Here is a 25,828-nt window from a genome sequence, read left to right on the forward strand (position 1 = left end):
TTATTTTATATTGTCAAGTTATTTAAAAAGCTATCCCAAACAGGAAAGGTAAATAACTTATGAAGCTTTGAAAAGTCTTTAATTTCACCACTCCAAGCATTCTGGATGATACTTTGCAAACTTTTTTTTTTTTTTTTTTGGCAAACTTTTTAAAATAAATACCTTTGGAGGTCTTCAGGTCCCAATACCTGCATAACCTGTTCATTCATGTTCTCATTAATCACCCTACACAATTTTCCAACTGTGTTCACTAACACACACAATGAGGATGAACTATCTGAAAGAGAGAAATAAAAGGATATCTTAAAAGAGAATTTTCAACATCATAAAATTAAATCAAATACCCTATGCTTCTGTTATCCTCAAATTTTTACTTTCTATTTTTTAACCTACTTTTTGTTGATTTATTAGGAATAATTCTTAAATGGGGGCCAGAAAGAATAAAGAGTTATCACCTAATTCTAAGAGTTCTTGGAGGTTTCTCACAGCATTGTTCATTTCTCCAAGCCTAGTATAAACTTCATTCATTCGAGGATAGACTCCATTTAAAGAAGGCACATCAAATAACTTTTGGAAGTGAGACACAATAGCTTGCAAAGTTTTTAAGTTTGGCATATTGCTGTCCTGTCCAAGAGAGAGGGATAAACAGTTAACATGTTAAAATAATCCTAAAACTTTAATGAAAACTTTAAAAAGAGAAATAGAATCTTAATAGAACAAATATCATTATCTGTATCACTATCAATTTTTAAGATAAGATTACATTAAAATATGAACATTTACATAAGTATTAAACATTACCTTTTCCTTATTTTCAACTTCTTCTAACATGGTATCTACTATAAACAACAGATCTTCAACTCTAATACCTTCATTTTCATCATGCCTTTTTAAGTTATGCCAAGGCACCAGTTCTGTAGATAGTATTTTCAAGGACTTATACAAATCCTTTATAACAAAAGAAACAACATGGTATTATTGATTTTTAAAAAGACTCCATAATAATGTCAATATAATATAATTGTCCAGGCAAGTTTAATATATATAAACCATCATCAGTACTTTTTAAAAAAATACCATTACTAGTTTAGAAAAAGTCTGTTAAATGTGTGTTCTCCAGGTAAATATAGGGCTTAGAAAAAACAATGATAATATTGGTTATCTCAAATCTGGATGTTTAAAGTAATGATGTTATTTATTAGTAGTATATGTTATTTAAGTAGTTATTTTTAAACTACTGATATATAAAAAACAAATTCATCCTTCATATTTTAGCCTTAAACAATTTTATAACAGAATTATGGAGATATAATTCATATAAAATTCATTCCTTACAAGGGTACAATTCAGTAATTTTAATCATTTTACAGAGGTGTGCAACTATCACTATTCTTTAATTTCAGAGCATTTTTATCACCCCCAAAAGAAATCCCATACTCATTCACTGCCATTCCCCATTCTTTTCTATCCCCAGACCCTGGGTCACTATTAACATAATTTCTATTTCTATGGATTTGCCTATTCTGGGCATTTCACATGAAGTAGAATTATACAATAAGTGGCCTTTTTTGACTGGCTTTCCTTCACTTAGGATAATGTTTTCAATATTCATCCATTGTAGCATTTATTTCTAGGTAGCTTTTTAATTTGAAAAAATAATTAATTTATAAGATTCTAAATTAAATTAACTCTACTTAATCTTCATGACAGCCTACTTAATTCTCTTGGTCAAGACAGGTTGTCCTAATCTATTTTAAGATTTGCACAAAGGACAAAAGCTAATGGAAGATTAAAACTCTAAGACTGGTCAATTGATAAACATTTCCCAAGCATCTACTATATGCACGGCACAGTGCTTGGCCCTTTAGAACACTGCTGTCCAAAAGAAATGTAATATAAAGAGTAATCGAAAAAAAAAAAGAAAAAAAAAGAGTAATTGTATTTACTTTTTTTTTTTTTTAAATATGAGGATGGTTGACACACAATGTTACATTAGTTTCAGGTGTATGACCTAGTGATCTGACAAGTTTATACATTATGCTATGTTCATCACAAGTATAGCTACCATCTGTCCCATTACATCACTATTACAGTAGCACTCTAAGTCACAGTAATTTTAAATTGTTGAATAGCCACAGTTAAAACAAAAAGAAACAGGCAACATTAACTTTAATCATATATTTGGTTTAATCCACCATATCCAAATATCATCTTTTTAATACATAATCAATATTTTAATTATTTTTTTCTATATGGTTCTAAATCTAGTATGTATTTTAAACTTACAGCATATCTCAGTTGAGACTAGCACATTTTAAGTAATAAAAGCTACATATGGCTAGTGGTTACTGTACTAGTACAACCCTAAAATACATAAAGAAGTACAGGAAGTTCTTTTCCTTATTTTAGTCCTCCACTTATTTAACATTCTCCAGTGAATGCCCAGGCTTCACATACTGATATCTGTAGCCTCTTATTTGGTAAGGAAGCAATTCAGTTTGGTATTTCAGAAATTCAAGGCAATACATCAGTATCAAATGAATGTTTTAAACAATAAGTGCCACTGGAATTTGAAAAAGAAGTCAGGAAGTTGCAGCATAAAAACCTTCATTAACCAATGCTCCATCTACAAGCTGCGATTATAAAGAAATGGTCTTCAGTAAAAAGCACCCAAATATAAGTTTTGCTTGGGAATAAAGTATTATACAGTTAAGAAAAAAGAGCTGTTCTGGTCTACTTGGCAGTGACAGGATGGTTGTAGCATAGTCCACCAAGCCCTGAAAAATCTAAAAGAGGGTCTCCTATGTTCTCCACATTGCTCAGCTGTGGGGATGTAGATGTACAATCAACGTCCTGTCTCTGTACAGCAGGCCCCTGGATCCCTGGGGAATGAGAAAGCCACAGGGTACAGCAGCATACTGGGTTGGGAAAGCAACAGTCTCTAGTTCAACTTTCCTGGAAAGGTGGGTAGAAAAGACAGAAGGAAGAAAGCAGACAGCTCCTTCATGCCTTTCCCAGCCTTCTTTTTTTTAAGCCAAATCTAACCTGAGAAAAAAACTAATCTAGGAAGATGGCTGTCCCAACCTCGAGGGCTACTACAATATAGAAAATCTTTCATATGAGGCCATATAGAACTTAGGCAGTTTCTCAATTTGGATCCTGATTCCACAGTAATAGTTAAATATCTGAACCATTGCCTAACATCCATGAATTACTTCAGTGGCAGGGCCACTAAATTCCTCTCCGAGGTCCTCAGAACATTCTAATTACAACATTTACTCTCCTTGTCTCCTTCTAGTGGAAAAACTATACAGTAGCAAGAACTCACCACCACCGTCAAGCTTATCTTGGGGTTCTTCCCCTTCCAGATTCTGGAGCACAAGTCATCTACCCCATTCACTTGGCACTTCATCACGGGCTATTTTTTTTTTTTTTAAGATTTTATTTACTTATTTGGGAGACAGAGAGTACAAGTAGGGGGAGAGACAAAGGGAATAGGAGAAGCAGACTCCTCACTGAGCAGGGAGCCTGATGTGGGGCTTTATCCCAAGACCCCAGGATCATGACCTGAGCCAATGGCAGATGCTTAACTGACTGAGCAACCTAGGCATCTCCTTTCATGGGCTGCTTTTATGGCATTCATTTCTTTTAATGATATCATGAATGTTAAATTTTATTTTGCATTTTTTAGAAAGTCTTGTCTCTCCAATTAGTCTGAATCTTGTGTTCATCTTTTTTTCTTTAAAGATTTGAGAGAGAGAGTGAGCATGAGCAGGGGGAGAAGCAGAGGGGGAAGGAGATAGACTCTGAAGCAGACTCTGTGCTGAGCACAGAGCCTGATGAGGGGCTCTATTCCACAACTGTGAGATCATGACCTGAGCCAAATCAGGAGTTGGACATTAACTGACTGAGCCACCCAGGCACCCAGTGTTCATCTTTTCTGACTACCTCCCCAATGCCTTGAACATAGTAAATCATCAGTAACTATCCATTTATGTGATTCTTCCTTTGTCTCCTTTCTCTTCTAGTCTTTTACCTTCTCTTGGAAAGGCTAGGGCATGTTCTAGCCCATCTTCCTTGCGAGGAATTAAAGTGGGGTTAGCACAGTGGAGCATCTGGTTGGCTCAGTCAGTTAGGTGCACTGGGAGCCCGATGTGGGATTCGATCCCGGGTCTCCAGGATCGCGCCCTGGGCCAAAGGCAGGCGCCAAACCGCTGCGCCACCCAGGGATCCCTTCAGGTCATGATCTTATGGGTCATAGGACAGAGCACCCCACATTGGGCTCCCTCCTCAGCAGGGATTGAGAGAATTGAGTGATAGTGTTGTCTTAATATACCTATCTTATAGGCCTGAGTCTCTCCAGTTTATATCTTAGTAAATGTTAATTTTGTAAACCATGGTTAATTATGTAATCCTGCTTGAGGATTCTCTTCTTCTGCCCCTCCCACAATTGGCTTATTTGCTCTCTCTCAAATAAATAAATCTTTTTTTAAAAAAATATCTTATTTATTTGAGAGAGTGAGAGAGACAGAGAGAGAGAGAGAGAGAGAGAGAGAGAGGAGTAGGGGGAGGGGGAGGGGCAGAGAGAGAAACAGACTCCCCGTTGAGCAGGGAGCCTGACATGGGCTCTATCCTAGGACTCCAGGATCATGGCCTGAGCCAAAGGCAGATACTTAACCAACTGAGTCATCCAGGAGCCCCAATAAATCTTTTTTTAAAAAGGTTTTATTTATTTATTCATAAGTGACACAGAGAGAGGCAGAGACATACACAGAGAAGCAGGCTCCTCACAGGGAGCCCGATGCAGAACTCAGTTTCTGCACCTGGGATCACGCCCTGAGCCAAAGGCAGACACTCAACCACTGAGCCACCCAGGTGTCCCCTCAATAAATCTTTTTTTAAGTGGGGTTAGCACTGTTTCCTATTACTGGGAGAACCCTCTGACAAGCAATGACTGGGTTTACATAATTAACCATATTTACATAATTAACATCTACTAAGATATAAACTGGAGAGACTCAGGCCTATAAGATAGGTATATTAAGACAACAACACTATCACTCAATTAAAATGTTTTCTATTTTATAGCTCTATCTGATCCCTATATAAAAAGGGAAAGAGAAATTAGCCTGAACACGAAGACTCTTTCATCAATTACCAGTATGTTTTCATTAATTTTTTTAAATTCAGTATCATCATCGTCATTTTGCTGTCTTGGAATTTGTTATTCTACTTCATTCTTTTGACAAATATTAAGCACACATTATGTATCAGGAGATTCCTTGGGATATATCCGAGAAAAAAAAGATAAAACTCATAGAACTTATACATTCTTACTCATATCTTCTGTATCATTTATACTTCATGCAACAAGGGTTCCGTTGACAAATACTGTTACTGAATCATGAACAGAGGTAGTGCTATATATATTATTGAAAAATCTAAAGATCAGGGATGCCTCAGCAGCTCAGTTAGTGTCTGACTCTTGATTTCAGCTCAGGTCATGATCTCAGGGTTGTGAGCCTGTTTAGGATTTTCTCTCTCTCTGCCCCTTCTGTCCCCACTCAAAAAAAAAAAAAAAAAAAAAAAAAAAAAAAAGAAAAGAAAGAAAGATCTAAAGATTGAAGAAGGGAATAGAAACTAAATATTAATGACTTTAGCAATTCACCTTTCAGTGAACTACTCAACAAAAACTGAAAAACCTGAAGATACATGATAAAGAATGCAAAATAACTCTAGAAAGCAAAGAAATGTTTATCTTCCATGGATAGACATGATAAGTAAAAGTAGTATTGGCTGTTATTGAACTACTAACTGTTCTATAAAACAGTTATGGAGATGTGGACAGTTTTGAGAGAAGGAAAATGATTTAAAATATGAAGAGGAAAAAATCCCCAATTAAAGTGGAATGAAGGATAAAACATTGTATCTCAAGAGGAGTAAAAGGCCAGGAAAATCTGCAGCATGGAAATACCAAAAAGAGTAAGATGAAGGTAGAACAGGAAAGGACCTAGAAGTGCAAAATAGATCCACTCCAGATTTTCAACATGGCAACAGGTCTAAAAGTCTTTAGCAAAACTTTACAGGAGGCAAAGCTTATAGTAATGACAACATCAAATAGGTAGTACTTAAAACCAATATGGTAAGTAACAAGTTTTAAATTCAAGTTTTAAATAAGGTAAGCTTGGGATCCCTGGGTGGCGCAGCGGTTTGGCGCCTGCCTTTGGCCCAGGGTGCGATCCTGGAGACCCGGGATCGAATCCCACGTCGGGCTCCCGGTGCATGGGGCCTGCTTCTCCCTCTGCCTATGTCTCTGCCTCTCTCTCTCTCTCTCTCTCTCTGTGACTATCATAAATAAAAAAATAAATAAATTTAAAAAAATAAATAAGGTAAGCTTTACAGCTAAAACAAACAAACACACAAAAAAAATGAAGCCTAGTCCTTTAATAAAGCCCAGAGGAAAAAAACAAAAACAAAAACAAAAACAAAAAGCGCAGAGAATCCAAGAGATTTTCAAAGCATGTAAAAAATATTCAACCCCTTACCTTTAGAGAAGTCAGTTGATCTGCCCACATTTCTACTATAGGAATAAGATGCTCAAATCCACAATCTCGAACAAAATCTTTATTAAAATGTTGGGTTCCTCCTTTGCTCTGTTTATAAATTATTACTGGAGCTCTTGGATTATGAACAATTGAATTGATGCTACTCAGAACCTTAAAAAAAAAAAAAAAAGACCATGCTTTTAGTTGAAATGTTTATCACAGTCCTATCCAAAATGATTTAGGTTAAAGGAGTGCTTTCTATGTCAATATATCATCATTTTCAGAATTATTTTTAGGCATTAAGAAGTTCTTTAACAGGAATGACACATGTAATGTTTTGGAAGTATAGCAGTTTCATCAACATAATTAAACATATAAGTTCTAATCAGAACCACAGTCTTCACAGAAAAGCTAAATGCATTTTCAAATGATTTAGACTTTAAAGTAAGTTATGAATGCCCTATTATAATCTACACAGGGAAAAAGAATCATCAATACATTCTTAGCTAGAATCTCACATTTCTCTAATTCTATCTCCTTATATTTAAGTTAAATCAGATGTTTAAAGGGAGCATATCCTGTTGTTTCGTAACCTCAGTTAAAGTTCAAAGTGAGGACAATGAATACTAAAGTCCAACACATTCTATAGAGAAATCCTGTAAACATCATGCCAATTTTGGAAACCCCAAACCCAATGCAGAGAACTAATCCTTAAAATGCTGTTCCTCTACAACCATTCTCAGTACCAAAATCTGTATTATCAAGGTTCTACAGAGAAACAGAAACAATGTATATGTATATATCTAAAATGATTTATTATAAGGAATTGGCTCACATAATTATGGAAGCTGGTAAGTCCCAATTTCTGCATTAGGCGAGCTGGAGATCCAAGAGAGCCAATGGAGTAGTTCTAGTCTGAATGCTCACAGGCCTGAGACCCAGGAAGAGACAGTTCAAGTTTGAAGGCAGGAAAAAAACTGATGTCCCAGCTCAAAGGTAGTCACGCAAGGGGAACTCCCTTTTATTCAGCCTTTTTGTTTTAGTCAGGCCTTCAAATGACTGAATGAGACTCATTCACATTAGGGAAGGCAATCTGCTTTACCCAGTCTGCAAAATCAAATGTTAATCTCAATCCATAAACATCCTCACAGACATATTCAGAATAAAATTGACCAAATATCTGGGAAACCTATGGTCCAGTCAAGTTGATACATAAAATGAACCATCATAAATACCCACATAATCACTACCTAGATTCAACAATTGTTAACACTATCTTATATTTGCTCACTTAGCTGAACCTCCTAAAGAAAATACAGACATGATAAAACTTTACCCTCAAATACTTAAGGGTAAGTATGTTTCTCTTAGAAGTAGGCACATTCTCCTGTTTAAATCCTAAAACCATTATCATACAGAAGAAATTTAACATGGGACACCTGGGTGGCTCAGCAGTTGAGCGTCTGCCTTTTGGTTCAGGGTGTGATCCCAGAGTCTGGGGATTGAGTCCCACATCAGGCTCCCTAAGGGGAGCCTGCTTCTCCCTCTGCCTATGTCTCTGCCTCTCTCTCTCTGTGTCTCTCATGAATAAATAAAATCTTAAAAAAAAAAAAAGAAATTTAACAGTAATTCCCTAACATCATTAATGCCTGAGTGAATTTTAAATATCTTAATATGTGACTATAGCACTCTGCCAAAAGGTATGAGTTCTACCTTACATATCATCCAAGGAAAGGAAGGGAAGACCCAAAACAGCAAGTTTAAAACAAAGAAGAGGGCAGCCCTGGTGGCTCAGTGGTTTAGCACAACCTTCGGCCCGGAGTGTGATCCTGGAGACCCGGGATCAAGTCCCACGTCAGGCTCCCTGCATGGAGCCTGCTTCTCCCTCTGCCTGTGTCTCTGCCTCTCTCTTTCTCTCTGTGTCTGTCATGAATAAAAAAATAAAATCTTTAAAAAATAAAAATAAATAAAAAATAAATAAAACAAAGAAGAGTAAAGCCATTTTCTTATTTACCACCATCAAGCCCAGAGCATATAATAAATAGCTATATAAGTATAAGAACAAGATACTCTTTTGATCTCAAATCTTTGTCCCTACTCATACTTCAAGCTATAAACTCATAGGTTTCCTGGTACTAAGACTTCAGATGTTCACTGAGGTGCTTTTGTTTTGTTTTGTTTTTAGTTCAAGAGAGTATTTCATTTGAGAGTTTCAAGAGAGTATTACATTTTCTTCTCTTGTATTTAAGTACATTTTAATGGAAAAATTAATTCCCCTCCACAGGATTATTACTGACAGCAGAGCACATTCTTATGACTTGACCACAATCAGATGATTGCAGAAAAGTATATATTAACAATGATGAAACAGTAAAATGACAATTACCAGAGAGATGGGAATTTTTTTAAAACCTCAAAAATAGACCTTATTCAGAAACAGTTTGTAGATACCTGATAAATTCTTGCTATGGATAAAAACTGTATCTTAAGAGTAATCATTAGACAAATAGAAAAGAATTAAGATGACAAATGTCCTAAGTACTTGAAGAGAAAAAAGACAAATCTCAACTTAGCAAATGTAAGGAAAAGAAAAGAATGGAACCAAAAACCATATACAGAAAACAGAAAGATGTCAGGAATAAAAGCAGATATATGAGTTGGTCTCAGTATCCATGAATGGTTTAATCCCTCTGTTAAAGGACAAAGCCTCTCAAACTGAATCTAAGAAACAAAAGGAAATTTAAAAAATTCAGTTATATGCTGGGTACAAGAGTTATCAAAACAAAAAAAATCAGTTTTCAGAAAAGTGCCTGGAAATAAAATCAACTCAGATTTATGAAGCAGCAGCAACAATCAATTAGAAAATGTAATGGGGAAAAAAGGATGCCATTTTCAATAGCAATAAAAGTTATAAAACACTTAGGAAGTAAACCTAACAAAAAATACTCAAAAGCTAAATTTAAAAATGTATAAGACTTTATTCAAGGCTATCAAGTAAGGCCCACATAAAATTAGAGACATATTTCTGAATGAGATGATTCAAAACTATAAAAGTATCACCTTTCCAAATATTAATCTAAAAAGTTAATCCAATTATAGTTCATCTCAATAGGATCTATTTTTGAATTTGACAAATTGTTCATCCAGAAGAATAAATGTGCTAAAAATATAGCAAAGGAAAATTTTTAAAAGAACAATGACAAGATTCTTACCCTAAAAGGTATCAAAACCTACTATAAAATTACAGAAATTAAAAGATAATGGAAATAGTGTAAAAATGAAACAGATTAGAGAGTCTAGAAACACACCTATGCATGTGAGTGGATACGATAGAGGTTTCGTTACAATGAAGTAGAGAAACAATGGTCTATGAGAAACGCAAACTCAAATGCCTCTAGAAGCAAGATAAGACCATCCATAACTGAGTAAAGCAAGGATGGCCAGGGCCTGTAGCTAATTGAAGAACACATGCCCATATATGACAGGGGAAAGGCATAATTCTGTCCTGATAATGACTAGGCAGGAATTTGTTGCCAGATTCTGGCTTTTAAAAAGAACTTAAATAAGAACTTAAATAGAAATAAGAACTTAAATAAAATATCTTAATTTTTAAAATATTAGTAATTAATTCAAAGTTTAAAAAACCCTGTGTGGGTCCAATAAAATATGAGCATAAACCTAGTTCAATCAGTAAATATACAGGCTTAATCACTCATCTATTCAATGAATGGCCTATAAAACCAGTTAGGTTAGATCTCTACATGACGCCACATAGAAAATTAAGGTTCAGATGGACTAAATATCTAAATAAAAACAAAACCATGTAAGGATCCTAAGAAAATAGATTTACATATATAATAATAAAAGCAACAATAATAATTATACCAACGACAACAACAATACAAACAATAAAAGAGAATTTAAGGGAAGAGAATAGGAAAAAGGATTATAAAATCTTAAAAAAAATTTTTTTAATATTTTATTTATTTGAGAGAGAATGCACGAGCAGGGGGGAGGGGCAGAAGGAGCCGGGAGAAGCAGACTCCCCAATGAGCAGAGAGCCTGACTTGGGGGCTTGATCTGGGCCAAAGGCAGATGCTTAATGGATTGAGCCACTCAAGGGCCCCAAAATCTTAAAAATCTTACTGCTTTTTACTACCCTGCTTTGAATTAAGCCAAAGTCTTTCAAAAACTAAGACAAATTCTAAGTAAAGCTACCTGTAATGTTTTTAGCCAAGAAGATATGTCCTGGTAAGACAGGATAAGCACACACAAATACAAATATTCCTTATACTTTTCTACCACCTGATAATTTATTAAACCGAGATGGAAACCAAGGTTCAAATACAATATAGTAGAGTATTTGAACACTCCAGTGGACAGATCACCTAAACAGAAAATAAGAAAAGAAAGGCTCTGAATGATACACTGGACCAGATGGACTTAACAGATCTATTCAAAACATTCTACCCCAAAACAGCAGAATACCCATTCTTTTCAAGTGCACATGAACATTCTCCAGAATAGATCATATATTTTAGGTCACAAGACAGGCCTCAACAAAAACAAAAAGACTGAAATCATAACATGCACCTTTTCAGGGGATCCCTGGGTGGCTCAGTGGTTGAGTATCTGCCTTTGACTCAGGTCATGATCCTGGGATTGAGTCCCATGCCAGGCTCCCTGCATGGAGCCTGCTTCTCCCTCTGCCTGTGTCTCTGCCTCTCTCTCTCTCTCTGTATCTCTCATAAATAAATAAATAAAATCTGAAAAAAAAAAAAAAACATGCACCCTTTCTGACCACAATATTATGAAACAAAAGTCAACCACAAGAAAAAATCTGGAAAGCACAAACACATGGAGGTTAAACAAAATGCTACTAAACAATGAATAGGTCAACCATAATAAAAGAAGAAATTTTTTAAAATACATGGAAATAAATGAAAATGAAAACCCAATGGTCCAAAACCTTTGGGATGCAGCAAAAGTGATTCTAAGAGGGAGGTATACAACAATACAGGCTTACCTCAAGAAGCAAGAAAAACTCAAACAACCTAACTTTACATGTAAAGGAGACAGAAAAAGAACAAATGTAGCCTAAAGCCAGCAGAAGGAAGGAAATAACAAAGATTAGAGAAGAAATACATGATATAGAAACTAAAAAAACAATAGCACAGGTCAATGAAACCAGAAGTTGGTTCTTTGAAAAGATCAAAATTGGTAAATCTCTAGCCAGGCTTATCAAAAAGAAAAGAGAAATGACCCTTGCTGATTTGGATGCCTTTTTTTATTTTTGTTGTCTGACTACTGTGGCTAGGACTTCTAGTACTATGTTAAATAAAAGTGGTAAGAGTGGACATCCCTGTCTTATTCCTGACTGGAAGAACACCTCTCAGTTTTCCCCCATCTACGGTATTAGCTGTGGGTTTTTCATATATGGCCTTTATTATGTTGACGTATTTTCCCTCTAAATATCCAATAGGAAAAAGTTCTCTTTAACAACTGGTGCTGGGAAAAATGGACAGCAACATGCAGAAGAATAAAACTGGAAGACTTTTTTATGCCACACACAAAAATAAATTTAAAATGGATTAAAGATCTAAATATGAGACCTGAAACGATAAAAATCCTAGAAGACAACACAGGCAGTAACTTCTTTGACATCAGCTATAGCAACTTTTTCCTAGATATGTCTCCTGAGGCAAGGAAAACTAAAGCAAAAATAAACTATTGGGACTACTACATCAAAATAAAAAGCTTCTGCACAATGAAGGAAATAATCAACAAAACTAGGAGGCAACCTACAGAATGGGAGAAGATATTTGCAAATGACATATCCGATAAAGGGACATGTCCAAAATATATAAAGACCTTATACAACACAACACCCAAAAACCAACTTAATTTAAAATGGGCAGGGTATGGGGGCAACTGGCTCTAATATCTATCACCCCACTGATCACCAGGGTTGACTCTACTGATCTGGCTGGCTAGACAAGTGTCCCCTCCTCCCTCACTCTATGTGCATCCCTCTCAAAGCTGTAGGTTCAGTCAAAGAGGACAACCTTCCCCAATAGAGGAGGGCTGTTCTTCAGTTAAGGGTATACAAGTAGCTGTGCTTCCCTACTAGAACCTCCAAACAAGTTCTCAAGGTCCATTTGTAGGAGAATGTTCAACAGTCAAGCTTTCAAGACTCTAGACCACATCCAAGTGAGACCCTGCAAATGACAGTCTGCCTTCCTTTAAAAAAAATAAATAAAAGGAGAGGAGGGGGGCAGAAGGCATGAATAGATGTTTTTTCCAAGAAGACATACAGATGGCTAGCATAGACCCATGAAAAGATGCTCAACATCACTTACCATCAGGGAAATGCAAATCAAAACTACAAGATATCAACTCACACCTGTCAGAATGGTTAAAATCAACAACACAAGAAACAAAATATGTAGGTGAGATATGGAGGGAAAAAAAACCCTCCTGCACTGTTGGTGGGAATGCAAATTGGTACAGCCACTCTGGAAAATAGTATGGAGGTCTCTCAAAAAGTTAAAAACAGAACCACCCTAGGATCTAATGATTGTACTACTACATAGTAACCCAAAGAATACAAAAATACTCATTCAAAGGGATACACGCAACCAGATGTTTATAGCAGCATTACCTACAATATCCAAATTATGGAAACAGCCTGTGTGCCCATCAATTGAATGGATAAAGAAGATGTGTAGGTGTGTATGTATGTATATATGTATACACACACACACACACACACACACACACAATGGAGTATTACTCAACCATAAAAAGAATGAAATTTTGCCAATTGCAATGACATGAATGGAGCTAGAAAGTATTATGCTAAGTGAAATAAGTCAGTCAGAGAAAGAGGAACACCACATGATTTCTTTCACTCACATGTGGAATTTAAGAAACAAAAACAGGGAGGAGGGGCAAGATGGCGGAAGAGTAGGGTCCCCAAATCACCTGTCTCCACCAAATTACCTAGAAAACCTGCAAATTATCCTGAAAATCTATGAATTCGGCCTGAGAATTAAAGAGAGAACACCTGGAGTGCTACAGTGAGAAGAGTTTGCGCTTCTATCAAGGTAGGAAGACGGGAAAAAAGAAATAAAGAAACAACGGCATCCAAGGGGGAGGGGCCCCACGAGGAGCCGGGCTGAGGCCGGGGCGAGTGTCCCCAGGACAGGAGAGCCCCGACCCGGAGAAGCAGGAGCTGCACCAACCTTCCCTGGCGGAAAGGGGCTCCCAGGGAGGTGGAGCAGGACCCAGGAGGGCGGGGATGCCCTCGGGTTCCCTGGGACAGTAACAGAGCAACTGCGTGCCCAGGAGAGTGCGCCGAGCTCCCTAAGGCTGCAGCGCGCACGACTGACCCGGAGCAGCTGGAGGGGCTCGGGCGGCGGCTCCGCCGAGGGGGCTGCGCGGCCCCGGGAGCAGCTTGGAGGGGCTCGGGCAGAGGAAGAGGCTCCGTGCGGAGGGGGCTGCGCGGTTCCAGGAGCAGCTGGGCGGGGGGGGGGGGGGGGGGCGCTCGGGCGGCGGCTCCGTGGAGGGGGCTGCGCGGCCCAGGAGCGCGAATCCAACAGCGCAGGCTCCGGAGCACAGGGCGCCGGGACACAGCCCAGGATCCGGCCTCCCCCGCCCCCCCCCGGGACAGGCAGAGGCCCGAAGGGCCCAGGACCGCAAGGACACTCCTGCCCCGAGCTGAGCAGATCAGCGGCCCCGCCCTGGAGCCTCCAGGCCCTGCAGACGGAGACCTCCGGAGTTCCTGCTGGAGCTGAATCCAGGGCTGCAGAGCTGGCCCCGCCACTAGGGCTGTTGCTCCTGGGGCCTCACGGGGTAAACAACCCCCACTGAGCCCTGCACCAGGCAGGGGCACAGCAGCTCCCCCAACTGCTAACACCTGAAAATCTGCACAACAGGCCCCTCCCCCAGAAGACCAGCTAGAAGGACAACTTCCAGGAGAAGCCAAGGGACTTCAAGGGACTTAAAGTACACAGAATCAGAAGATACTCCCCTGTGGTTCTTTTTTTTGTTTTGTTTTGCTTTTTGATTTGTTTCCTTCCCCCACCCCCCTTTTTTCTCCTTTCTTTCTTTTTCTTTCTCTTTTTCTTCTTTTTTTTTTCGTTTTTTTCTTCCTTTTTTTTCTCTTTCTCTTTTCTTTCCTTCTTTCTCTCCTCTCTTTTTCTCCTTTTCCCAATACAACTTGCTTTTGGCCACTCTGCACTGAGCAAAATGACTAGAAGGAAAACCTCACCTCAAAAGAAAGAATCAGAAACAGTCCTCTCTCCCACAGAGTTACAAAATCTGGATTACAATTCAATATCAGAAAGCCAATTCAGAAGCACTATTATACAGCTACTGGTGGCTCTAGAAAAAAGCATAAAGGACTCAAGAGACTTCATGACTGCAGAATTTAGAGCTAATCAGGCAGAAATTAAAAATCAATTGAATGAGATGCAATCCAAACTAGAAGTCCTAACGACAAGGGTTAGCGAGGTGGAAGAATGAGTGAGTGACATAGAAGACAAGTTGATAGCAAAGAGGGAAACTGAGGAAAAAAGAGACAAACAATTAAAAGACCATGAAGATAGATTAAGGGAAATAAACGACAGCCTGAGGAAGAAAAACATACGTTTAATTGGTGTTCCCGAGGGCGCTGAAAGTTTCGGGACAAAGGGCCAGAATATGTATTTGAACAAATTCTAGCTGAAAACTTTCCTAATCTGGGAAGGGAAACAGGCATTCAGATCCAGGAAATAGAGAGATCCCCCCCTAAAATCAATAAAAACCGTTCAACACCTCGACATTTAATAGTGAAGCCTGCAAATTCCAAAGATAAAGAGAAGATCCTTAAAGCAGCAAGAGACAAGAAATCCCTGACTTTTATGGGGAGGAGTATTAGGGTAACAGCAGACCTCTCCACAGAGACCTGGCAGGCCAGAAAGGGCTGGCAGGATATATTCAGGGTCCTAAATGAGAAGAACATGCAACCAAGAATACTTTATCCAGCAAGGCTCTCATTCAAAATGGAAGGAGAGATAAAGAGCTTCCAAGACCGGCAGCAACTAAAAGAATATGTGACCTCCAAACCAGCTCTGCAAGAAATTTTAAGGGGGACTCTTAAAATTCCCCTTTAAGAAGAAGTTCAGTGGAACATTCCACAAAAACAAGGACTGAATAGATATCATGATGACACTAAACTCATATCTCTCAATAGTAACTCTGAATGTGAACAGGCTTAATGACCCCATCAAAAGGCGCAGGGTTTCAGACTGGATAAAAAAGCAGGACCCATCTATTTGCTGTCTGCAAGACTCATTTTAGACAGAAGGACACCTACAGCCTGAAAATAAAAGGTTGGAGAACCATTTACCATTCGAATGGTCCTCAAAAGAAAGCAGGGGTAGTCATCCTTATATCAGATAAACTAAAATTTACCCCGAAGACTGTAGTGAGAGATGAAGAGGGACACTATATCATACTTAAAGGATCTATTCAACAAGAGGACTTAACAATCCTCAATATATATGCCCCGAATGTGGGAGCTGCCAAATATATAAATCAATTATTAACCAAAGTGAAGAAATACTTAGATAATAATACACTTATACTTGGTGACTTCAATCTAGCTCTTTCTATACTCGATAGGTCTTCTAAGCACAACATCTCCAAAGAAACGAGAGCTTTAAATGATACACTGGACCAGATGGATTTCACAGATATCTACAGAACTTTACATCCAAACTCAACTGAATACACATTCTTCTCAAGTGCACATGGAACTTTCTCCAGAATAGACCACATATTGGGTCACAAATTGGGTCTGAACCGATACCAAAAGATTGGGATCGTCCCCTGCATATTCTCAGTTCATAATGCCTTGAAATTAGAACTAAATCACAACAAGAAGTTTGGAAGGACCTCAAACACGTGGAGGTTAAGGACCATCCTGCTAAAAGATGAAAGGGTCAACCAGGAAATTAAGGAAGAATTAAAAAGATTCATGGAAACTAATGAGAATGAAGATACAACCGTTCAAAATCTTTGGGATGCAGCAAAAGCAGTCCTAAGGGGGAAATACATCGCAATACAAGCATCCATTCAAAAACTGGAAAGAACTCAAATACAAAAGCTAACCTTACACATAAAGGAGCTAGAGAAGAAACAGCAAATAGATCCTACACCCAAGAGAAGAAGGGAGTTAATAAAGATTCGAGCAGAACTCAACGAAATCGAGACCAGAAGAATTGTGGAACAGATCAACAGAACCAGGAGTTGGTTCTTTGAAAGAATTAATAAGATAGATAAACCATTAGCCAGCCTTATTAAAAAGAAGAGAAAGAAGACTCAAATTAATAAAATCATGAATGAGAAAGGAGAGATCACTACCAACACCAAGGAAATACAAACGATTTTAAAAACATATTATGAACAGTTATACACCAATAAATTAGGCAATCTAGAAGAAATGGACGCATTCCTGGAAAGCCACAAACTACCAAAACTGGAACAGGAAGAAATAGAAAACCTGAACAGGCCAATAACCAGGGAGGAAATTGAAGCAGTCATCGAAAACCTCCCAAGACACAAGAGGCCAGGGCCAGATGGCTTCCCAGGGGAATTTTATCAAACGTTTAAAGAAGAAACCATACCTATTCTCCTAAAGCTGTTTGGAAAGATAGAAAGAGATGGAGTACTTCCAAATTCGTTCTATGAGGCCAGCATCACCTTAATTCCAAAACCAGACAAAGACCCCACCAAAAAGGAGAATTACAGACCAATATCCCTGATGAACATGGATGCAAAAATTCTCAACAAGATACTGGCCAATAGGATCCAACAGTACATTAAGAAAATTATTCACCATGACCAAGTAGGATTTATCCCTGGGACACAAGGCTGGTTCAACACCCGTAAAACAATCAATGTGATTCATCATATCAGCAAGAGAAAAACCAAGAACCATATGATCCTCTCATTAGATGCAGAGAAAGCATTTGACAAAATACAGCATCCATTTCTGATCAAAACTCTTCAGAGTGTAGGGATAGAGGGAACATTCCTCGACATCTTAAAAGCCATCTACGAAAAGCCCACAGCAAATATCATTCTCAATGGGGAAGCACTGGGAGCCTTTCCCCTAAGATCAGGAACAAGACAGGGATGTCCACTCTCACCACTGCTATTCAACATAGTACTGGAAGTCCTAGCCTCAGCAATCAGACAACAAAAAGACATTAAAGGCATTCAAATTGGCAAAGAAGAAGTCAAACTCTCCCTCTTTGCCGATGACATAATACTCTACATAGAAAACCCAAAAGTCTCCACCCCAAGATTGCTAGAACTCATACAGCAATTTGGTAGTGTGGCAGGATACAAAATCAATGCCCAGAAATCAGTGGCATTTCTATACACTAACAATGAGACTGAAGAAAGAGAAATTAAGGAGTCAATCCCATTTACAATTGCACCCAAAAGCATAAGATACCTAAGAATAAACCTAACCAAAGATGTAAAGGATCTATACCCTCAAAACTATAGAACACTTCTGAAAGAAATTGAGGAAGACACAAAGAGATGGAAAAATATTCCATGCTCATGGATTGGCAGAATTAATACTGTGAAAATGTCAATGTTACCCAGGGCAATATACACATTTAATGCAATCCCTATCAAAATACCATGGACTTTCTTCAGAGAGTTAGAACAAATTTTAAGATTTGTGTGGAATCAGAAAAGACCCTGAATAGCCAGGGGAATTTTAAAAAAGAAAACCATATCTGGGGGCATCACAATGCCAGATTTCAGGTTGTACTACAAAGCTGTGGTCATCAAGACAGTGTGGTACTGGCACAAAAACAGACACATAGATCAATGTAACAGAATAGAGAACCCAGAAGTGGACCTTGAACTTTATGGTCAACTAATATTCGATAAAGGAGGAAAGACTATCCATTGGAAGAAAGACAGTCTCTTCAATAAATGGTGCTGGGAAAATTGGACATCCACATGCAGAAGAATGAAACTAGACCACTCTCTTGCACCATACACAAAGATAAACTCAAAATGGATGAAAGATCTAAATGTGAGACAAGATTCCATCAAAATCCTAGAGAAGAACACAGGCAACACCCTTTTTGAACTCGGCCACAGTAACTTCTTGCAAGATACGTCCACAAAGGCAAAAGAAAAAAAAGCAAAAATGAACTATTGGGACTTCATTAAGATAAGAAGCTTTTGCACAGCAAAGGATACCGTCAACAAAACTAAAAGACAACCTACAGAATGGGAGAAGATATTTGCAAATGACATATCAGATAAAGGGCTAGTTTCCAAGATCTATAAAGAACTTAATAAACTCAACACCAAAGAAACAAACAATCCAATCATGAAATGGGCAAAAGAAGAGAAATGAAGAGAAATCTCACAGAGGAAGACATAGACATGGCCAACATGCATATGAGAAAATGCTCTGCATCACTTGCCATCAGGGAAATACAAATCAAAACCACAATGAGATACCACCTCACACCAGTGAGAATGGGGCAAATTAACAAGGCAGGAAACAACAAATGTTGGAGAGGATGCGGAGAAAAGGGAACCCTCTTACACTGTTGGGAATGTGAACTGGTGCAGCCACTCTGGAAAACTGTGTGGAGGTTCCTCAAAGAGTTAAAAATAGACCTGCCCTACGACCCAGCAATTGCACTGTTGGGGATTTACCCCAAAGATACAAATGCAATGAAACGCCAGGACACCTGCACCCCGATGTTTATAGCAGCAATGGCCACGATAGCCAAACTGTGGAAGGAGCCTCGGTGTCCAACGAAAGATGAATGGATAAAGAAGATGTGGTTTATGTATACAATGGAATATTACTCAGCTATTAGAAATGACAAATACCCACCATTTGCTTCAACGTGGATGGAACTGGAGGGTATTATGCTGAGTGAAGTAAGTCAGTCGGAGAAGGACAAACATTATATGTTCTCATTCATTTGGGGAATATAAATAATAGTGAAAGGGAATATAAGGGAAGGGAGAAGATATGTGTGGGAAATATCAGAAAGGGAGACAGAACGTAAAGACTGCTAACTCTGGGAAACGAACAGGGGGTGGTAGAAGGGGAGGAGGGCGGGGGGTGGGAGTGAATGGGTGACGGGCACTGGGGGTTATTCTGTATGTTAGTAAATTGAACAGCAATAAAAAATAAATTAAAAAAAAAAAAAAAGAAACAAAAACAGGGGCACCTGGCTGGCTCAGTCAGTGGAGCATGTGGCTCTTGATTTTGGGATTGCAAAATTCAAGCCCCATCCTGGGTGTAGAGATTACTTAAAAATGTAAAATTTTTTAAAATTAAAGAAAAAGAAAACAAGCAAAGGGAAAAAACTATAGAGAACAAATCGATGTTTATCAGAATGGATGTTGGCAGAAGGATAGGTGAAATAGGTGATGGGGATTAAGGAGTGCACTTATTGTGATGAGCACTGGGTACTGATTGCGTGGGAGTGTTGAATCAATATATTGTATACCTTAAACTTATACTGTATGTTAACTAACTGGAATTAAATAAAAACTTAAAAAAAAAAAAAAGAAAGAAAGAAAGAAATCAAGGTTCACTACAGATACCAGTCTCTTTGTCAGCTGTTCAATACCTGAAAGTATCTCTGGTCAATTAGGGCCTGCTGCTGGTTATCTCTGTTGGGTTCATCTGGTTTCTCTGGGTCCTCTGCCTTTTTTTGACTGATAAGATCCTGTAATCTAAAGAGGAAAAAAAAATCAAGATAATACAAAATACTTTTCTAGACACTAGATTAAGACAACAAACTGAGCCAATGATTCATCTACCCTCCAACATCTTTAAATCAATTTTTTAAGATTTATTTATGTGAGAGAGTACATGCATGCATACAAGCTGGGGGTGGGGTAGGGAAATAGGTAGAGGGAGAGGTAGTGCAGAGAATCTCAAGCAGACTCCTCGATGAGCAGAGAGGCAATGCAGGACTCGATCCCATGACCCAAGATTATGACTCAAGCCGAAATTAAGAGTCAGACACTTAACCGACTGAGCCACCCAGGCACCCCTAACCCTCCAACAGCTTTATGTCATTTTACATATAAATTTTTTAAATTTAATTTTGTAAGCCATATTATCACTGGAAAACAAGAATGTCCCCTCAATAGACCACAGATTAGAAATCGCTGAAAACAAAAGGGATCAGACTGAAGAAGAAAGTTCTAACAACTCCCCAACACTTGTAAAAAAGAAAAATAGGAAAGAAGTACAGCAAGTGATGAAAGTAACTTCCAAGGTGCTCTGGGCTTGGAGGCTATAAGAAAAGGGAACAAAGAGGCAGGGCAATTTGGGCACAGTAGTAGCAAGAACTAGACGGTATGGTCCTTCCCTCTTCATATTCCATTTGTGTCAAAGAACAAATACAGTGATGCCTGGGCCAGTCAACAGGGCATGGAAACCCAAGAGACCACTGTTTAAGGTGGCTACCGGAAAACTGAGAAAGCTTCTTTGACTAGAAACCTATGTATGAGTGTTTCTACCTGGTAGCAAACCATTTTCCTTCTCCAAATATCTTTTAAGTCAAGCTGTACTTAACATTCCTCCCCCTACCTATCATGCCTTTAGAAAAAAGTAGTCTCTTATTAAATCCCACTTCAAATTAATCACATTAAATTTAAGTATGCCTATCAGTTTCCTGAGCAACTCTGATCCATTAAATCATTCTATGACTCATTAATGAGCTTGACCTGCTGTTTCTAAAATAGAACAGCAATATTCCAGGGTACTTGGGTGGCTCAGTCAGTTGAGCTTTGAACTCTTGATCTCAGCTCAAGTCTTATCTCAGGGTTATGAGTCCAAGCCCTGAGTTGAGCTCCACACTGGGGCATGGAGAAGAAAGAAAAGAAAGTAAAAAAGAAAGAAAAAGGAAAAGGAAAAGGAAAAGGAAAAGGAAAAGGAAAAGGAAAAGAAAGAAAAAGAAGAAGAAAAAGAAAAAGAAAAGCAATATTCCATCATGTCATTTGCCTACTAAAAAAGCAATCAATGGTGGGGCACCTGGGTGGCTCAATTGCTTAAGTGTTGGACTTGGTTATGGCTCAGGTCTTGATCTCAGCATCTTGAGATTGAGCCCCCCCCCCCCCCCCGCCCCGCCCAGGGCTCTGCACTCAGCTGGGAGTTTGCTTCTCTCCCTCTTCTTTTGCCCCTCCCCTAGTTAGTCCTCTGTCTTTTGTCTCTCTCAGTCTCTCAAATAAATCTTAAAAAACCAAAAAACCAAAAAAACAATGGCTTCCCACTGCTCTGTTAACTAAATCTAATCACTGTAGGTTAGCATTTGAACAGCTCAATGCCAGTAGTCACAACCCAATATTCCTCCTGACTCCTTTCTTACCTCATCTCTTACTATTACCCTACAATTATCTACTCCAGTCATAAGTACTGTCCTTGATCTTCACTCAATTGCTTTTTTCTGCTCTCTGGTGAGTATATGCCAAAAATAATATTAATAAGTGGAATTCATTTTAGGTAAAAAGTCAGTCTCTCTCATCCAATAGATATGAAGACCTCACAATCCATTTTCCACTTGACTTCCCACCTATTTACCAATTTCATATACTTTACAGTTTTGCCAAAGGTAGTACCAGGAACATATTATCTATGTTCAATACAATACAAGCAGGACATAGAAAAGCCAGTATATTCTCTAATGGGAATACAAGTAAACAGATATATCTGAATTTAAATGTTAAACTCTCCCTAAGGTGAAAATGTTTAACTTATCAATGAACTCTTTTCAAGTCTGATTAATAAATATTATGCTATGGATATATATAACATCTTAGCTCAGTACAGTAACCTAAATATATAACTGCATGTACCAGTTATAGTCACTATGGGAAAAGTTAGATGAATAAAAAAATACCTTCATTTAATAATGAAATAATCAACTTATATTAGCAACCTGGTGATGATGATAATTGTATTTATTGAGAATATTCTCTGTGAAGAACTCTTTTAAGCACTTTACACTATAAAACAAGATTTTAAAATGGAGCAAGCAAGCCTAGCTAAGAGTCTCTTAAAATAGTTAAGAAGCCATAAGGTGGGGGGGGCGCCTGGGTGGCTCAGTCAGTTGAGCCTTCAGCTCAGGTCATGATCCCAGGGTCCTGAGATTGAGCCCCACATCAGGCACCCTGCTTAGTGGGGAGTCAGCTTCCCCCTCTCTCTCTGCCCCTCACTCCACTCATGCTCTAAGTCTCTCTTTCTCTCACTCAAAATAATAGTGCCTGCCCTTATCCCAGGGCATGATCCTGGAGAGGGATTGGGATGAGTCCCACATCAGGTTCCCTGCAGGGAGCCTGCTTCTCCCTCTGCCTGTGTCTCTGCTTCTCTCTCTCTCATGAATAAATAAATAAAATCTTTTAAAAATAATAAAATCTTAAAAAAAAAAAAAAGAGGCCATAAGGGAGGAGGATTTTATGTACATCCTCACTGTAAGAAACTAAATTTAAAAACTTTTCAGCCAGCTGTGTGGCCCTCAGCCTGGACTGAACTTCCTCCTCATCATGACACCTAAATTGTTCACATTCTATACTTCAAAAGGAGTCAATGAGATTTGTACTTTGGCAAGTTTCAATACTTCATTTGCATATTAAATTAATTCAACCCATCCCAGTTAATTTAGTTTCAATTCCTGTTTTGCATAGAGACCTAAAAGAGAATGGTACTCATGACCTTTCACCTTTACAACTCTGCCTCCTCTTATTCTTCCTCAGAACACAATTCAGGTTATCTACCTGAAACTGTATCTCCTAGACTGCAATTTGAATTGCCCAAATAACACCTGTTTGCTTAAACTTTCGGTGAATTCCTTCTTGGTTGACAAGTATACATTTAATCTCATTGTTTTTCTAAATTTACAGGAGATGAGTATTAGTGAAAGCTAGGGACTCATGCGATATTGACCTCTAGTTCGCTTGGTCTCACAGAAAGTATCAGCCAAAGCGTAATATTCCTGAAAACTTTGTATTTTGCAAAACCACACAGGTGAAAATAACAGAGCTTGGGAGAAAAGCAGTGTTAGAAACAAGACTACATTACAATAGATGCAGCTTGTAACCAGAGAACTGATCCCTCAAGAGTTAAGTTAGACAGCTCTAGTATATCTATTGGTTGCCTCAAGGGATATTACAAATACAGACCACAGAGCAGAAATGTTAGCTTGAGAATGCCAAGACTATGAAGATGGAAACGGAACTCCAGGCCAGAGAAGATGAGGTTAAAACAGGCAAGGGACCAAGTGCAACTTGCCTCCAGCCTGGAGTCTGTCTAATGCTGGGGGTCTAGGAGGGAGCCCTGGGTGCAGCCTCTCATTTTAAATTTTCTTAAAATAGAGCTGAAAGGGCAACTGCCTATGTACCAGCAAAGTTTTTCCTCTTGTTGAAAGCTATAATACTACTGCTATTCTCATTCTTGTACTAGGAAAAATCATGTGAACTATTTCTAGCAATGTCTATTTAATACTACTAATCATTCCTTTATTTCCCAATTGCATATGATATCACTGATGTTTCAGAAATGTGTTTTAGCAGTATAGGCTGTACTCAGAAATATGCCAGGGTTGTTTTGTTGTCTCCAGAGCAGTGAGCAGGGCCTAAAGGCCATAAAAATCCCCTAAGAGTAGCTAAAGGATTCTTTACATACTTAATGAACATTCATTTCATGCAGTCAGCAGCAATAGCTGTGTTTCTTTGTGGAGTCTGGGAAACTCAGCAAACTGTAGTGCCAGCTTAAAATATCTGTGCTTTCTCCTGTTTTCTACAGACATCTCCATAAGATATGTTTCTATGTGCAGATACTTTATAGCTTTTTTAAAAAGATTTTATTTATTCATTCAGAGAGAGAGGCAGAGACACAGTCAGAGGGAGAAGCAGGCCCCCTGCAGGGAGCCAGATAAGGGACTCCATCCCAGGACTCCAGGACCACACCCTGGGCCAAAGGCAGGCGCTAAACCCATGAGCCACTCAGGGATCCCCTACTTTATAGCTTTTAACTGTGCCTGATGAAGCCTTTCCATGATTCAGGATGACTCCATGCTGGAGATGAGGAACAAGCTGAAAAGTAGAATGCCAATTTTGTTTTTAAAAATCCTGCCTTTTTTGCCACAAAGATACAAAACACATATAGATACCAATCTGAGCCTCTCAGAGTTATACATTCTCTGAGTCCTTTTCTCCACATTCCTAAGACTTTTTATATGATTAGGATAAAAAGAAGGGTGATTCCCTTTAATCTATCAACTCTAATGCCACAACTCTGAAAGCAACTGTTTCTTTAGAAGTCCCACTCCAGGGCAGCCCCAGTGGCACAGCGGTTTAGCGCCGCCTGCAGCCCGGAGCGTGATCCTGGAGACCCTGGATGGAGTCCCGCATCGGGCTCTCTGCATGGAGCCTGCTTCTCCCTCTGCCTGTGTGTCTGCTACTCTCTCTCTCTGCATCTCTATGAATGAATAAATAAAATTAAAAAAAAAAAAAAAAAAGAATTCCCACTCCAGGCCAAAATCCTACACATTATTTTTCAGGCCCAAACCAGACAATTACAAAGGCTTTGTCTGGAAGCCTTTGTAACCCTCATGGAAAGCTTCATGGGGGAAAGCTGCCCTCCCACATCAAACTTGGAGCACAGCCTATGCACTGTAATCTCTGGAGGGAGTTGCTGTCAAAAACTCAGCCCCCTTGACCCTTCCCTCTCCTTGCAACTCCCAGGCCAGCCATGCTTGCATAGATTTCTTCATTCCTAGTCCAGGTGCCTCCATCCTGAGGCCTCTTTATTGGGGTGACCCTGACTGAGGTACTTTTCACTTCTCCTTATAGGGTGGCGGAAATCTTAACTAATATAATTTTCTCCATTCTGACTTCGTATTTTCCACTCACAGAGCTCCCCCGGGCAAAAATCTGTCCAGGGCTCCTAGGCAGTGAGATGTTTCTTCCTATCAGTGCAGCATGCCATTTACTGACTCTTGCCTGGTGCCATTTCATAGAGAAAAATAGGAATACTTTTTGGCTGCTTACACTATAGTAGTAAATGAATGAACCCTTGATTGTTCATTTCAGTTTGGTTCACTGTCCTGGCCACCTCTACATCCATCAACTCAACACTAAAGTGACAGGATTCTGATTTTGTTTTCTCCTAGGGAAAATATAAATACCATTGAAATTAAATGAAATTAGTGTAGCACCTTTGGTTAATCTTG

General features: G+C 38.7%; 1 protein-coding gene across 6 annotated transcripts in view; it reads right to left on the reverse strand.

Annotated features, from left to right (window-relative positions):
- Positions 1 to 25,828, reverse strand: part of CEP70 (centrosomal protein 70) — an 84,267-nt gene that overhangs the window by 24,119 nt on the left and 34,320 nt on the right. For all 6 annotated transcript variants that reach the window (XR_005377073.1, XM_038571015.1, XM_038571018.1 and 3 more), the window contains exons 10-14: positions 20,219 to 20,324; positions 6,546 to 6,716; positions 802 to 948; positions 456 to 624; positions 163 to 277 (exon numbers count right to left, since the gene is read on the reverse strand). Coding sequence is in view for 5 of the 6 variants with exons in the window: in XM_038571015.1 (XP_038426943.1) it covers positions 163 to 277; positions 456 to 624; positions 802 to 948; positions 6,546 to 6,716; positions 20,219 to 20,324 (708 nt within the window). In the remaining variant the exon portion in view is untranslated. The remainder of the gene's footprint in view (positions 1 to 162; positions 278 to 455; positions 625 to 801; positions 949 to 6,545; positions 6,717 to 20,218; positions 20,325 to 25,828) is intronic.

Source organism: Canis lupus, chromosome 23 (genome assembly GCF_011100685.1).
Source record: "Canis lupus familiaris isolate Mischka breed German Shepherd chromosome 23, alternate assembly UU_Cfam_GSD_1.0, whole genome shotgun sequence".
Lineage (NCBI taxonomy): Eukaryota > Metazoa > Chordata > Mammalia > Carnivora > Canidae > Canis > Canis lupus.